General features: G+C 38.8%; 2 protein-coding genes across 3 annotated transcripts in view; both read right to left on the bottom strand.

Moving 5' to 3' along the window:
• Positions 1-17,377, bottom strand: part of LOC140953512 (phosphoglucomutase-1-like) — a 35,838-nt gene that overhangs the window by 16,911 nt on the left and 1,550 nt on the right. For both annotated transcript variants that reach the window (XM_073402913.1, XM_073402912.1), the window contains exons 2-9: positions 15,372-15,453; positions 14,258-14,338; positions 13,517-13,792; positions 12,099-12,191; positions 10,305-10,402; positions 8,869-9,067; positions 8,186-8,302; positions 5,852-5,942 (exon numbers count right to left, since the gene is read on the bottom strand). In XM_073402913.1, coding sequence (XP_073259014.1) covers positions 5,852-5,942; positions 8,186-8,302; positions 8,869-9,067; positions 10,305-10,402; positions 12,099-12,191; positions 13,517-13,792; positions 14,258-14,338; positions 15,372-15,453 — 1,037 coding nt within the window. The remainder of the gene's footprint in view (positions 1-5,851; positions 5,943-8,185; positions 8,303-8,868; positions 9,068-10,304; positions 10,403-12,098; positions 12,192-13,516; positions 13,793-14,257; positions 14,339-15,371; positions 15,454-17,377) is intronic.
• LOC140953513 (adenosine receptor A2a-like) lies at positions 3,101-4,430 on the bottom strand. Its single transcript, XM_073402914.1, has one exon. The coding sequence runs from the start codon at positions 4,218-4,220 to the stop codon at positions 3,315-3,317; it is 906 nt and encodes a 301-aa protein (XP_073259015.1). The 5' UTR covers positions 4,221-4,430; the 3' UTR covers positions 3,101-3,314.

Raw genomic sequence — 17,377 nt, 5'->3', positions numbered from 1 at the left:
GGTGGCTGACAGAGAGTGGAAGTCCTCTCCAACACACACAATCACCGGAATGTTTGAGCTGTAGGAACAACTATTAGCAACTCGATTAAATGCAAGTCAGTGTTCGCACCACGAGACGTTGTGCAAAATGTGTGGTAAGGCCACTGGCTCACATCTTATCTGGGACCGGTGCGCTGGCACAGAGCAAGTACCTTTCCCGACATGACTCTACTTTAAGGTACTTTTCTACGAGATGCTGTGTGACCTGGGACTCATAGATGAAGTTCCACCCTAGTACTCTCCGGCCCAGCAAAGGCCTGTTTATGAGTCGGATGAAGTATAAGCTTAATCGCCAGATTTTGCAGATCATGAAGAGGTGAGATGCAACAGAGTTGACGACCGAAGCGTCAACGAGTTGACTGTTTCCTAGCTCAGAAAGATTCAGCAAAATTTATCAACCTGCCGTTTACGTTCCCAAGTGAACTTAAATTTGGTCTTTCACGTCGTGCTTGCGCAGTGACGGTGAAAAACAATAAAAGAAAACTTCAACTGGCAAATGAGACGGTCACATGCAAATGCAGCGATCGAATTCATCCTAAATGTTGATCAATGCCGTTCTTACAACACGACAGTGGAACATGCGACTTAACTACGTAATGACGGTGTTAGTTTGCGACTCAGCCAGGTGGCCTGTATTCTGGAGAGAACCACTACAGGGGCGTAGCTAGGATTTTTCACAGGGGGGGGGGGGGGGAGGGTCACACTGTGTCACACCCAAAGTACTTATCCGATTGGCAAGTCGACATCCACGCCGTGTGTTACCAAAAGTGACTTTTCTTTTCGGATTAGCAGCGAGCGTGGGGGACGGACAAGCCTACAACATAACTGCAACAACATAGATGAATTAAGTTCCACGCATAAAAAAAATACTCTCTTTTAACGTGCTAAATGACCTTTCACACTCCGCCAAAGTAACATGTAATGTACAAAGAATCCACAAGGGGGGGGGGGGGGGGGGGTTCACGGGCAAGCCAGGCTCCCCGCCCCCCAGCTACGCCCGTGCTCTGAAGGGTCATACACCGTTTTGGTTACTCGGGTTTTCACTGGTAAGATATTCAGTCATAGACAGTATGCAGATATACAGCGTCAGTAGACGGCGGTTGACGACATCTTGGGAGATATGCAAATGACCACGAAAAATGTCCGTGTTGTCCGGTGTCCGTATGTTGGGAGAAGCGGAATTGTCCGTAATACGGGTGTCTGTAGAGAGGGATTCTACTGTTTACGGACCATCCGTCCGGACAGTAAATGCAATGGTCATTGTAGTCAGACGGCTGTTGTTGAGAGTTGGCCGGTTACTTCTGTAGAGGTTTCACTATATTTCACAATAGAGCTAACTTATCGGTTTCTCGATCTATTTCGTATACATTTGCAACTGTGGCAAATGCGTGGTTACACAGTTTGGGCAGGCCCCTGTAAGAATCGTCCGCCAAAAAGAGGCTTGAGCCATTTGTTATCCTGACTCCAGAGGTCCGTTCTCAGGGTAACCATTTGTAACCTTTCCTATGTATTCCATCGTGAAATAATTTTGAAATTAATATTTATCATGTAAGGTCGATTCTGTCAAACACCTGCTTGAGATCCAGAAAAACAACACCAGTTGAACGCTTTTATGGTCCATACTATTGGCCCAGCTGTCTAGTGTCCATCAGCTTCAGTTAAGACTGTAGAGGTTGCAAGTAGTACAGAGGGAAAACCTGATTTATTCTTTCATATCTGGTTGTTTCCGAACAAAATGAGCTTCAAGGTGGAAGTGCGCCATTCTTTCAAAGCCTTAACCCCAACGCAAATTACTAATATTGAGCGACAGTTAATAATATAGCTCTTTTCGCCATGTAACAATAACAAAGTCAAGAAACCGGTGTGCCAGCGGTAGGAGGTTAAGCAAAATAACGTAACAGGAAACGACAATTATATCACACACTTAACAAGCAAAAACTTAAGGGTAACAGCACATACAATATTACCCTTCCCACGCTAATAACACAAAAGCAACTCAAAGTTTCCATTAGAATACACATAACCCAATATATAATTTTTTAAATCTCTCACGGCACTAACAAGATTTCCTCTTCTTTCGTATTCCAAAAAGACCGCTTAAAAGCAGACATAAAAAGGCACAGTACAACCCATTTGCCTTGAACAGGGATATAGGGCCAATAATAACCGTTTAGTATTTTCATGGAAACCATTTTGAAAATACTGGTTCGCTCTCAGCAACGTGATATTTATTCACGAATCGCACCATTTCTGTTCTAAATCGCACCATTTCTGAAGCATCATTTTAACCTAAGACGCATTATTTCTGTGTTGCATACCAAAATAAATACAGAAGTAAAACCGTGAGCGGTTCACATTTTTTTGACATATACTTTTTTACAAACCAGTTACTGTATCAATAAAATATCCTGTATTTAGGCAGCTTAATTAGGCGATGTCCAATCAGGATGAACTTCGTGTCGTACAGTTTTAAACTCAAGTTATACTTGTGATTTTAACAAGAACAGACTTAGTTCCAATGTCATTATTAATGCAAATTTGCAATGTACATGTTTCTTCTGTTTTCGTTTGTTTACTTGTTTTTTCTTAACACTAACGGACACCAGTTTACGTTGAAAGGGACGTTTTCTCCTTTAGCAATTAAAATGCAGGGAATCTCTTGCTGAATTTAAGCGATAAAACTTTAAAAAACAAAATCTCACTACTTTGCCGTTTCTTTTAAAACAACTACTGAACGGTTAAATAAATCATAATTGCAAAACATGCTAGAAAATGATTTAGTCAATGGGGCGTAGTGAATCACTATTTTTAATTTAAAAGTTCCCAGCTGGTCTGGAAAATAGCAGACAAACCAAGCTCCAAAAGCAAGAAATGTTTCGAGCGATCTGCGATCATCTGCAGTTCGAATACAGTTTAATACTACGATTTTAAAGTTTACGATATTTATTTTATTAGCGCAAGATCAAGAATATTGCCCACAAGGAAATGGTATAAAATAAAAAATACATATATCAAAATCTGTTTAAATGCAAAATTTGAGGCAAAAACAGATAAATACGGGTAACTTGGTTGCTTTAATTCAGATTTGTAATATATTTGTAATATGTATCTCTTTTATCACGCACACACACCTCATAGCTTGCTTCGGCGCGATGATTCTCTGCAATACAGTTAATAAATAAGAACACTTGTTTGCCAGTGTAAAAATTATACCAAAGCCAATGATTGAAATCATTCGCTACGATCTTTTCTCGTTTATGTATCGACATGGTAAGTTACTTTTTTATTGTGTTTCTCATAATGATACGAATTTCTCGATATCGCGAATAGTAAACGAGAGGATTTAAAGAAGAATTAAGGAACACAAAAAATATCGCGATATAATTGGCTACTAGCATGGAAATTCCTTCCCCATAAGTTAACAATAATATTGCAACGACGAAAATTGGAAGATAACAAACAAGGAAAACTACATAAACAACCAAAGCATTCATGGCGGACTTTTTCTGTCGAAGGAGATCAACCACTTGGACGCTTTGCAGCTGAAGTTGACTTTGTATTTGATTGTGATGGTATTTCACAGCGTTAAAGATACGGACATATGCCACAGTTGTCAACAGAAGCAAAATAAACTGAACAGTTGCGATGACCATGTTGCCTACGGTGAGTAAAATGGATATAGAGGCAGCAAAACCACTTGTTAACCATACCATAATCAACGCCATATTGACACGTTTTGATGTGACGAGTTCGCGATATCGCAGATGTAACAAAATAGCGAGAAGTCTGTCAACTGCAATAGCTGCAATGGTTAGAAAAGATGCGCTGCAGAGAAGAAAAATGAAAAAATAGCAGGCAGTAACGATTACTGGGCAAAACGAGGCCAAGTTTCTGTCACCATTCGACGTCTGAGATAACATCACTGCGATGTTCACACCCAGCATAAGCTGTGGCAACATTCCCACCGCAAGATCCGAGAAAGCGAGACTCAAGAACAGCTTCTTTATATTGGACGGAATAGATGATACTTTCCACAAGGCGTGAATAACAAGAACATTTCCAAGAACTGCCACCACAGAAAATAGCAACAATAAAATACAATACGCCAGCATAAAAGTTCTGTGAAACTGAATCAGTGACGACAAGTGACCTAAAGTGTCAGTGCAGAGCTCTGACGCCATTTTGAATTTCACTTCCAAACTACACACTCTCAAGACTGAGATGGAATGACATTGTCAAGTTTAATTGCCTTCTATAAATAGAGCTGTTTCTTTGTACATGACATCACATGACAGAAACTGAATAACTGCTACAATCAATATAAAGTTGTAAGTACATAACGGTGGACGAAACAAACCTTTTGTTATTACAAAACCAGCGAGGAGCATAAAAAGAGGAATTTTTAATGACAAAAAAAAAGCGTCACACACTCTTCGTGTCAGATTTTATATTTTATGAACAGACTTTTGTTTCAGTTTAACAGTGACGTAACTTACTTGCCTTTGCGCTTGCTTAAATAGAAAAGCATCTTCATTTTAACAGACAATAAACGAAGGGTTGCTGTTTAACATTTATATTTATTGAAAATCAATATTTGTATAGGACACATCTTCTTTAGTAAAGCTAATTTTCATCTTCTTTAGCAAAGCTAGTTTTATATGGAACCCTGACGGTTAGTTGTTTCTACAAGGCAAGGGAGAGTCGATTGAGCTAAAACCAATTTAATAAGACGAACACTGAAGACAATCAAGACGGCATGTTGTTTTTTGTTCAGTTCAAAGATAATTCTGATTCAAATATTCAGAAAAGATTCGTAATCCAGTGTTAAGGTTGATGAAATAAACTTTTGGCATCTTATTATTAAACACTTTCTCTGGGCTGTTCCCCGCACAATTCTTATGACATTAACAGGCATAAATTGAAGACACCAACACTTAAAATTAATTTATTTTATGCCGCTAACCACCTAAATGTTGGAGTGAGCAAATTACCCCCTACGCGTCACACTTTGGTTAACTCCGCTCTTCTAACCTGATATTGTCGGGTCATATGGCGACTTCAGGTAATGAAAACGCCGGTTGACTTCCCTTACATCAAAAAGCACAACCGGAAGTTGATCTTTCTTCTTTTTCAATGGTCTGAGTCGATAACGTCATACTGTTCCCCGCACAATTCTCATGACACGAACAGGCATGAAGACACCTATCCCTGAAAATACTTTCTTTTATGCCGCTAACCACCTGAATGTTGGAGTGAGCAAATTATGGAGGACGAGTATGGTCACTTTTTGGGATTGGAGCGGTACGTGATAACTTGACTGCCAGTTTAATTAAAACTATTTATTTAAATAGGCAAAGTGCTCGAGCGGAACGTATTCAGCTTTACCTTATAAAGCGACTTGATACGAGAAGAGGAATTTAAAATCTCACAGAAAACAAAGCGAGCTGCAGGTGCAAAAATAACTTTTAAGCAGTAAAATGTCTTTCACAACTCTGACGAACCCGCATTCATTACCTTGGCGGGTTGACATTAGTTTATGTTCGCTTGATCGCTTCAACTGTCCGCTCACTGCCTCACGCGAACGCTTACTACTGAAGCTATTCCCGCTTACAACAAATCTCATAATTCAAAGCTCTTTAAGAACAAGTCAACGACATGGTGTCTCGCTTGGAGAACAAAAACAGAACTAGAAACCTTATTAAAAGTCAGTGAGACAGAGGTTATGAGCCTGTTGTCTGTTAAAATGCTGAAAAAAAAAATGGTACCTTGAAACAATTCTCTCGAAGCAAAAATAAACGAATAGATACCGTACCTTAGGAAGAAGCTCCTGCCGTACTTCTTCCAGAAGTCCTTCATTATGTCCTGAACAGACATCTTTCTACTCGCTATGATGGAAAGCCAAGCTGAAAATAATGCAGTCGTATTAAAATTGAAAATTTAAAAGGCTTACACTATCAGTGGTTCATAAGGAAATAAATCAGCGTCTTCAAGGTAAAAAAAAGTACGCAATAGTATTTCTTCTAAAAGCCTCAAATGTACATGTACCACAGAACCACTCCATAATTTTCTTTTTTTCTATTTCTAGGTCACAGAATGATATTTCCAGGACAGTAAAGATATATCTTGTTTGTTAGACAGAAAGCACAATGAAGAAAAGATAAAACAAAGAGCACCTATGGGGAAGAAACCTTGAGTTTTCAAAATTCGTTTTGTTACAACTAAACATGAGTCCTGTCTTTGACCCAGTAGCAGGGGGCAAGAATAGTATTCGAACCTTTCAGCACGTTCACCTTTTACAATTATATATATAAAAGAAATTAATAATAATAAATAAAACAAATAAATAACAAATAAAAAATGTCAAACAACTGGTGAAAATTGAGGTGATAGAGGAGATTAGCTGGCAGTGATGGTTACAGGATTCAAAACCGAAGCGTCTGGAGCGACCGTCCTTTGGCAGGGCATCTCAAGGAAACGTGCAGTGCGTGGCTTTACATACTACATAAGGCCTATACTGTTGGAAGAATCCTTATACACATGTACAGTTTGTTTTACTCGGAATTGAAGAATGAAATCGTTGATTGAAAAACTTAGATAATTCCATAGCAAACCCGGCTGAAGTTTCATTTAGTAACTGATCAACACACCTACGCGTCACACTTTGGTTAACTCCACTTTTCTAACTTAACGTCAATATTGTCGAGTCATATGCCGAGTTTAAGCAACAAAAACGTTGACGTCCCTTACATCAAAAATCACAACCGGAAGTTGATCTTTTTTCTTTTTCAATGGTCTGAGTCGATAGAGTCATATTGCAATCGGACAAACAAAAGCTCTCAAACTTGTTTCGTCATACGAAAGCATTCCATCAAGAGAAAAAACACATTTCCGGTTACCATTTATGACGACAGCATCCTCGTTGCTTAAGATCGCCAAAGACGTAAAGTCATTTATTGGAAAACAAATATGCATATTGTTTGATAAAGAGTCATTAAGGTAATTTGAAAAGGAGTTAACATCATCCAAAATTAATGAGTGCAAAAAATAAGGTGAACGCATGACGTTGGGCATTACTGAATGAGGTGTGCCGGTTTAAAAACTAAACAAAACCCGCCTAAAGTGTTGCATGAAAAATTTAGATCGAAAAGGATCATCGGCTAAATTCAGTATTTTCCTCTTCTAACAAAGCAATTAAAGAGCCTTATCTTTGCTTATAAAAATGTCACGCAAGCAAAGAAAGTTGCGAGTATAACATTCTTGAATTAGTGCCCATAGCGTTACAACTTAGTCCATTGCACCCGAAACATAGAACTCATTCAGACCTAATCCAACGGTCGTCTAGCAACATACAACATCGTACAACAAGGTGTTTTTCTATGAAGATTTTTGTACAAGTACACAGTGTAAGATATAAATTTCAGATCAAGAACTGTAAAGAAAAGATTGAGTTGGGATTCCTTAACTTGCTTGTAATGAACACGATTCCAGTGGGTATAATCAGGATGTAGAAACTTGCCCTGTTTATTAGCGTCAGTCTATCAATCAATTTTATGTAGGTTGTATCCAAATCCTAGCGAAATTACTGACCTATAACGCACTATTTTCATGGCTCATGACTTCTCTCCAAAGTCCATGGAGGTCAGACATTTCTTGAACTGAACGAATACATGTACACCTAATTGCAATAACGTTGTCTTAGAAAAATGACAAAAGGAAAAAGCCAAATAGGAATTTAATAGGCTAATTAAGCCACATTCTCGTGGTAGATTCATTTGCAGCCGTTGCATTTCCCCGCTGGAATTTTCAGTTTTATTGTCTTTCAGCTTTAAAACAATAGCAAATTCCAACAGGCAAATACGACGTCCATACGCGGATTCTGTGAATAAATTCGTTAGGCTTATTAGCCTAATTAATTCCTATTTGGCTTTTTCCATTTTTTCATTTTTCTATGACAACGTTTTTGCAATTAGGTGTAAATAGATGTTGTGGTTTAATTATTTTTGTCCTTGGTTTCAATTTTACTTTCTTTTGTTTCTGGGTATGTTGATGGATAATAATGAGTTTGAAATAAGTGAAAATATAGTTTAAAGCAGGGATAAAATTCAACCACACTATAGACAAGATAAAAGTAATGTACTACTCTTACCAAGGAATGCCCAGACACCATCCTTTTCTCGGATGTGGTCTGATCCTGTTCCAAAACTTTCCTCCCCACAAAGAGAAATGCGTTCAGCATCCATCAAATTCCCAAAGAATTTCCAACCTATGATGTGAAAATCAAATATTAAAGACTTAGGCTATATAATTACAAGTGAAAGCAAAAATAACACCCCTGTCGCACGGTAAAGCCATGGTGGGTACCTTATACCTTTTATTAACGTTAAAACAAGGCCAAAATTGGCTGAAATAAACTAACATTTGTTCAATATGTGTGACTTTTGATGAGGCATGAACGTTCACCGGTGGGAAGTCGCATGTTTACTACGGCTCTCCGAAAAGGAAATATGGCAAAAATGGAAATGAAATACCTGAAATTTCAATTTTTTTTTTAAGATTTAATAAAAAATTCAAGTGCTTTTCAAAAGCTTTAAGTAACATTCAAGGCCCTTTTAAGACGGTACGAATGACAAAGAGAACGGGCCGACAGTGACGGCGGCGCATGCTCATTAAAAAATCCTACTTGCCCAATGGCTGAACGGCAAATTTAGCACTGGAAGTGGAGTTAAGCCCTTTCTGCGAGCTTTGGTATTTTCATTCGGCGTTGCTTGCTAATAGTACAGCACTAGTGTTCATTTAAGATCCAGTTTGAGTAAATAATCCACTTCTTACCGGTGGGGACTTCAAAACACTCAATTCTCATTTTCTGTCCTACTCTGTCAATAGCTGCACTAGTGGGCATGCTGCGGGCGACACCTTTCAATCCAGTCTTAGCAAAGTATGGAATGCACATTGCGTTATCTGCGATGACAGCAACAGAATCTGATGGAGTTACAAAGAAAGCATTTTGCCCAAGAATCATGTTACGATCCTGCAACAGAATAAGACACAAATATTTAAAGTTTACACGACACGATTTATTTGTCGTTTTTTATTCTTAAAAAATGTGAAAATATACATCTGAAATTAAAGGTAGCCAAAAAATCTTGCGGAGACTATTTTCTTCGCCTTCAAAACACGCAAATTTCCCTCCAGAAATGTCTGCGCTATCGCGCAGCCAAATTGACAAGTATGACGTAGAATGATTTGATGGCAGTAAGACGGAAATTCCCGAGCTATCTTCAGAATCTTCATTCACTTCGCTATATATTCGTTACAGTCAGCTTGATCGCTTCATTTCATAAAACACAAAGCAATGACCAGAATCGGGAGCAAAGTCTGAGGAAATCAATTGACGTCACATGATGTCATCAGCTTTTCTTTGATCCGTAACTCATTCCAGGTCTCTGGTACATTAAAGTTCAGGGCCCGTTCTTGAAAGGCCGATTAGCGCTAATCCAGGATCAAAAGTGTGTTTATGTAGTATTTAACTTTCCTACGTATTGCTTAGACTATAACATTGTGTGTTATCAGGGGCACCCAACGGCAATTTTCGGGAAAATATCTGTTTGGCCTGTTTGGAAGACGATTTGAGAACTAGAATTTTCGGAACATTTGTTGTAAAATTTCTTGCTTGCCTGCCTCTCCTAGGATTTTCGAACATCTACAAAATGGTATAATTACCCATTTTAAACTGATATTTACCTTGAAAAAGGCCACCTAGAATTTTCGGGAGCCTTTTCCTGGCTGAAATTTTCGAAAAGGTAAGTTTTGATCACTATAATTTTCGGATCACTAGACTTTCAGCTAGGAAATCCCAACAGATGAAAAGTTTTTAGGGGATAAAAATATGCCTATACCTACCGTTTAAATACTAAAATACGTTCAACACTGCTATGTTAAGTGGTTTTGAACTATATCCTCGTTGGGTGCCCCTGTGTTATCTTTACTGCATTTTGGAGTAATGGCTCAACAGTATTAATTTTTGTAAGCTCGAGTTACATGTTCTTAGACAAGGAAACCTTGCTTAAAATTTGGCTTAATCCTGAGTTACACTCAACCATCTTACGAGGAGCCGGGCCTTCCAAATTGTAAATGAAATTCATCTAAGGACCGTAATCAGGAAAAAAAAGTCGCGTCATATAAAAAATACACTTTAAGAAACTGTAGTTGTCTCTGCTGGGATGCCGAGATTAAAGCCACAAATGAAAAAGATAGACATATCTTACCCCATCTCCATCAAAGGCAGCCCCAATCTGATGGACACCTTCTTTAAGCAATTCGAGAAGATCAGCAGCATACGTCTGATTGGGATCTGGATGGTCACCTTTAAGAGAAAAGTGACCATAATACATGCATTTGATACCCATCAATAAACAGTCTTTTACTAAGAGGTTAACCCTTTCATTGCCAAGTGTGGCCAAGGGCAGAGTTCGAAATAAATTCCCAAATTTCGTTTTGTAAAATTTTGAAAACAAATAGTACCATTTGAAAGTACAGGCAGAAAGGTTTCATCTGAATGGTCAAATCATAGGATTTTGTCCGTCCACAGACTCAAAAGTTACAACTACATACTCAATAAATAGTACCTTGTGAAAGTACTGCTGAAGAGGTTTCATTTGAGTGGTCACATCATAGGATTTTGTCCACAGACTCAAAAGTTAGAATTACCTTAAGGGACTTCAACTTTCACTCTGGCAGTGAAAAGGTTAAGGCTATTTCAACACTATACCGAATAACTTTTGTGTCGACACGAAAAGCTATCCCGTAAAGCATAATCAGAAACAGCCTGGCACTGGAACAAGTCGTTCACACACATTGCCCTATTGCTGCAGGATTTAGCGGCTGACTCCTAGACATTTACTTCCGTCTCAGTGACTGGGTTCCAGTCCACGTTCCTACTTATTCACTTCCTCATCGGTCCGAATACTCATTCACACTTTACCGTAGTGTGACGCAGAACCTATTCGATGTGTGACGTTCTACTTTCGAGAATGGCGCGGTCCAGATTTACTTCATTACAGAAATCGCGCATGTGCATAATGTAAACAAAGGCACCATATCTGGTATGGTTTTCGAGCCTAAGCAAGAGCTATCAGATGACTTAGGGATACACGTTTACGGTAAAATCCGTTTCCGAGTACTTAATCAAGTAGTCAAATAAGGTTACCAGTGTTAGATCATTACCAAGGCAAAAAGCTAACCCTAATAGGTTGAATACTGGTTTAACCAGACAACAAGATTTTAGCTACGAAATATAAACCTGTATGTATTGTTGTAGTTCAATCTTATACCATTAAGCTTAAACAGAAAAAACGCTTTTAATTAAAGGGTTGCGAGCTAAAAGCAAAAACGCATATCACGATTTTGCTGGAAACGTTAAGTTACTTAAAAATCGCCCAATTTTCAAACGTTATCCGCAACATATTTTTCATCCATTACATGCGCGTCCCGCGTCTCAGACGTATACATTCCTTACAGTATGCACCAATCATACGCCTTATGCGTCTCTTGGATGCATACACGTTTTTTTGCCAATAATAAGCAGCATTCCACCGTCTATAAAACCTGACACACGAGCTTACTAGAGAGTTAGAAGAATAATAAACTTAACTCGATTTCTTGTTAAACCGGCAAGGGTACAGGACTCTTAAATATGGGTCTGGGCCTCTTAGTCTCATCCTGAAACTATAGGTTGTTCAAACGAAGTCTAGCTTAGACCGCGGTATAGAAATAACTTTGCACCACCAGATCTCTTCATCAGTGGGTTATTTTAGGAAGACAAATGCTTTTCTAGTCTTCGCCATATGCTTTCATCGGAATGTTCACAATGGTGTTCGGTAAACAGAGGAAAATGGCTTAGAACGCGGTTTTGTTAAACACTGGCTTAACACCTTTTAAATAACTGGCCCAATTATAGTTTTGTAGCCGTGCTACTTTCTTGATATATCGCTGGTTATGCGTACAAAAAGCATAAAAAGACTGACGATGATGACACATTACAAAGCAAGCTACTTGCATACCTCCAAAGTCTTCTTTCGGTTCACATTTTAAAGTGGCACTGTCCGGTGCTCCTAACTCCTGACATAAGATTCTCTTCAGGTATGGACCAGTCACTGCAATAATTATAACGAAGGTAGCCTATAAAAATCCATGGGCCATTCTAATCCCTTGGTAACTGATTCGTTTTCCCTCAGGCTAACGCTCACAAGGCACCAGACAAATTTTTGGCCCGCAAGCATCGCATGCTCTCCTTCATCTGATTCCTGTCTAGCGAAGCGAATCCGGGCAGAACGCGCGAGGGGATATCCCCGTTTCTCGCTCTCGTAGTGTCTCTCCGCGTGACGGTCATGAGTGACTTCTCGCACCTACCCCAAATGGAGAGCTTGCTGGCAGGCTAACCATATTTTTTTTTGCCAGCTGAAAAATTGAACCGAACACTTCGTTCAACTGGAACCGTCCAATGTTTTTGCTAAGTTCACACGAAAACAAGATTAAATTTTAACTTTAGTCAGTGGTTTTCCATCGCCATAGCCTGCGTAGCAAGCGTTTCCTCGCGAGGTTCCTCTAGAAAGCTGGGACAAGAGCAAAAAAAAAAAAAATTAATAAACGCTTGCTACGCAGGCTACTAGCGCCACTTTGGCAAATCCAAAATGGCGTCTTCCAGTTGAGTAACCACGCATCTATGCGATCAAGCCTTTGCCGTTCAAAACTGTGGACGGTCATGTTTTTAACACCGCACCGGCTTAAAGTTTGACCTCATTTTTTTTAGTCATCCATATTTTCGTACGGTTGGGGGTGGGGGGGGGGGGGGGGGGGGGTTGAGTGTGAACAAGACACCTACATGTAAACGCACGAATTTTCGACAAACGGCGAAAAAAATCGTGTGGCCCGTGTGAACCAAACCTTAGGTATGTCATGTAACGTGTTTACCTTCCTACAATAATACATTTTTTGTAAGTTTCCAAGGATCCATAGTTACTTATACTGTCTTTAAACGAAATGAAATGTTACAGTTAGCGGAAAAAAACGTTGTCTCTCGTTCACAATTAGAGACCTTTAGATTAGAGGACGAGAACGAGTACGAGTACGAGATTTAACTTAAAGTTTTTGCGCATGTTCTCGATAAAAAGAAACCCCAGAAAGCTTCAATTTATTATTATTTTTTTTTCACCAAAAACGTTAGTACAGTTACATATACTGAAGGAGGTTAAGCCCTCTCCCGGTAGCAAAATGATAAAAGTTCTTACATTTGTTAACTTGTTCCCGCCACTACGACATTCTCGCTTAAACTCGTAGTAGAATGACGACGGCTATCGCGTTTTCCCGCCAAAATGTCGCTGATTCACGCAAGAGCACAACTTAATACTCAGAAAATCTCGTACTCATAGTCGTCCTTGTCTCAGAATCTAAAGCTCTCTATAAATAAATACAACCCCACCTCCATTCATAGCATTTGCAACAAACTTAAAAGGTTGTTGGTCACCATCTCCAGAAATCAACTTCTTTAACAAATCGAAGTCAAATATTTCCTTCATCAATTGAGTGTAATCTTCGACTGAATCTCGCACAGTTACAGTGAACGTATGACCTTCTACCTCCCAGCTGTTACTTCCAATAGTATCAAGATCAACAGTGATTTCCTTGCACAATTTGTATGATGTTATTTTTCCAGTTCGTGCAAAAATCTCATTAGTAACAGCTTCAGGCGCTGGACCTATCCAACAAAAAAATAATCAATAATTAATTCCTTAAACGGAGAAAACAGCCGATATTTCGCGATGCAACTGGTTTGGTTTCCATTCGCGAAATAAGAGGAGCGACTGCACAAATTCCGTACTGCTGACGTGAAACTACCCAGATCTAGTTAGTGCTTTTGATTGCACGCACAGTGTAGGAAATTTGCTTCCAATTAACAAAAGCACTACCCAGTACCCAGATCTGGGTATTGATACGTCTTCAGCATAGAATTTCTGCACATCCTCAGATTTCATTTTGCGGGAAAACCAGTAATGGCATCACGAATCGTTGGCTTTTTACAAAGGTTATTTATTCTTCAAGTAACCTTGTTTTAGAATACATTTGGCATGAAAAGTTTTTACTTGATTTGTTATCACAGAGTCGTGGCATTAAAAAAATTACAGTATACAAGAGTACACAAAGTACGGTACACCGACTGTACCTCCATTTTCTGTGTTGTACTTGATTCCAAAGTCCCCTTCTGGCCCCCCTGGGTTGTGACTTGCAGTCAACAGGATACCACCTGCACAAACAAAATATTTCATAGGGGATCAGTACTTAACAAAGTTGTCAATTCACAACTGGAGCCTGCACTCCTAGGCGCCTCAGGTTGAGAGAAGCCATGGAAAGAGGCAAGCTCAGAGGCAGAATGGAGCAGGAGCTTAGGTGCAAAAGTACATAATTACGTAAGCAATCGCTGCGGGAAGGAGGGTGGGGCGGCAACCAGATGCCTGGTGTCTGTATGAGTGAAAAAAGGAATAAACAGGACTATAAAAAAGGCCTATCTATACTAAAGCGATTTACATAATGCGCAACTGGTTCCCCTGTGGAACCACAGATGCGCTGGAATTTAAACATTTGGTTGTACACAGGTTTCACAAAGAGTGGGGGGTATTTGTGCATGACAACCCCCAGTGCTAATAGTTTAAGTTTCAGGCCTTGAGCAAATGTGTAGGAGGGGTGAGGATAGCCAGACCTTGTGATATTTGGGGCCTAGTTTTAAATACAATTTAGCTATGTGAGCGTAGATTTTTTTAAATTTTTTTTAAAATTTTTTTTTTTTACTGTAAATAACTTAGATATATATACTTTTTACTCAAATATTATAACATAAGATATGTATTTTTTATCTTGTGTGGAAATAAAGACTATTATTATTATTATTATTATTATGTTTTTTTCTCATTTAGATTTACGACAGCTTTACCTTAGGCCCATCCACTACCTTCAACACCGCCAGAGCATAGTTGTCACTAACTTAGAGATTCTCATTGCCGAGTATATGCTATAATTGCATATACTTATTAGTAAGCAAAATTGAAAAGCAAGGAAGAACTTTGGTTCTATTTTTCTTTTTGTTTTATTTCAAAAGCCAGGGGCCCGCTCAGATCAACAAGGGGAAATAGCTGGCCACCAGCCTTTAGTGACAGCCCTAGTGATAATGCAGCAACAATTCATATTTTTGACTTTCACAATAATTATACCATAATTTTGTAATTTGATTTATTATTGTGTTCAACAAAAATTAATGGAAACTGTGTGGATACTCAACCAACCTCTGGCCTTGGTCTTTCGGATAATACAAGACACAGCTGGAGTAGAAAAGATACCATTCTGTCCAATCACAAGTTCACCAACCTTTCACCAAAACAGAAACAAAACAATTACATAAAACAACAACAATAACAAAAAACAATGCCCAAGTTACTCTGAAAAATCATCTGGTAGAATGACAACAAAGTACTGTACACTGTCCAGTTATTGACCATCACTTGACTTCTTATGACTTTTCTTTTACCCAGCTGGTAAAGGTGTTGAAAAAGACAGTTGCTCTGATTTATTTATTAATCTAATTATTTTTAAACTAGGATTAGGAAGAAATGCTGTACATAATTACATGTATGTCTACTTACCATAAAATTCCGAAAATAAGCCCCGGGGCTTATTTTTGGAGGCGCTTATATATCTGGACAGGCGTATCTAGGGAGGGAAATTCGCGTTTCAAAATCAATTGGGCTAGCCTCATAGTTGGAAGTAAATTTACCGTTTTTGCTTTGTTTTACTTTGTATTTGAGGGCAATTTTCCAAGTACAAGCTACCGGCAGCTTGTATTTGGAGGGGCGATTTAACGGGGGTTTTTTGCTTTACAGGTTTGGGGGGCTTATATTTGGAGGGGCATATACATGGAGGGGCTTATTTTCGGAATTTTACGGTATGTCCTGAAAAGGTGAAGAGAAAGGGCTTATTGTTTTGCGTTATGTTATCACAATACCATACTACAGGGTGAAGAGAGTGCTTCAAATACAGTTGAAGTATCTCCCTACTTGGTATTAATATAAACAAAACTCTCTTAAGCAGAAACCCTCAGTAAGTAGGAAAAGCATCTGCAACTGAAGCTGGCTGCTTACAGGTTGATTTTTATAAGAGACAAGTAAGAGGAAGCTCAAAATGGGATTTTTTCAAGGATGGCCAAAAGTAGCCTTGACTGCGGCTTAGAGTTTAAGCAACACCGTCAACACCTATATTGTATGGAAAATTATTTTGATTATCATTGTCTTTTGGGAATATATTTGATAACTGGTCGCTGACCACAGCCAGTCATAATCTCTGATTGGACTGTCCCCCCCTCCCCCCCACACAGCACACACAAACACACACCTCCTGATACCCAGTTGAGATTCTAGAAAACATATTTGCCCATTTCTCTTTGTTTATAAAATATGGTAATGAAGTCAACATTTTGCTTTAACAAGCCAAACTCAAGTGACTGTCTGACACAGGTGTCTGTGTCAATACCAGTAATTCTCAACTACATGACGATTGCCTTCATACCCAAGTTTCAACCCTCATCTCTGTCCCTCCCCTTCCAAGAAAATTGATATATCCAATAATATAAGTGCATAAATTATAATATAAATTGCAGGTCTGGCCTGCTGGTGTTAAAATGTCAACTCCGGACTTACATACTAAGGGTATCAACGGCATGATATGCACAGCCTGTGAAAACTATCAATCAACACTTTGCAATGCCACCACTGGTTTCCCCGCGATGTGATGTCTGAGAAACAAGTGCAGAAATTCCATACTGATGATGTGTCACTATTCAGATCCGGGTAGTGCCTCAAAGCAAATTTCCCACACAGCATGACCAATCAGAAGCACTTCCCAAATCTGGGTAGTTACACGTATCAGAATGGAATTTATGTGCTTGATTCTCCCGTCATTTTAAAATTTTCACGTTTATCACATGTAACATCATGTGAGCTCAGCCGTAACAGGTAGGGCCCTTAATGACATCTCTTATATCGGCTACGCTGTGCCCACTTTAACACCTCTTGCAATTGTCACTAAACTTACACTTTTTTTGGTTTGAAATCAAGGATATTATTATTAGTATTATAATTTGTTTGTTTATTTTTTAGTTACCTTTCATATCAGAGATGTAATTTAGATGTGTATGTAACTGTTATTTGTTAAGTCTGTGTACATGTATGGCAAATATCTAGTAACCAATGAATTATGCTTTTAAAACCACGTCCTTCATAATTATAAAGGGCCATCA

This window comes from Porites lutea, chromosome 12, assembly GCF_958299795.1.
Source record: "Porites lutea chromosome 12, jaPorLute2.1, whole genome shotgun sequence".
NCBI lineage: Eukaryota > Metazoa > Cnidaria > Anthozoa > Scleractinia > Poritidae > Porites > Porites lutea.
The sequence above is the reverse complement of the archived record's forward strand: the minus strand, read 5'-3'. Positions and strand labels throughout refer to the sequence as shown.

What these genes read in the sequence shown, in the direction of transcription:
- LOC140953513 (XM_073402914.1), bottom strand. Translation starts at nt 4,220, where the DNA reads ATGGCGTCAGAGCTCTGCACTGACACTTTAGGTCACTTGTCGTCACTG.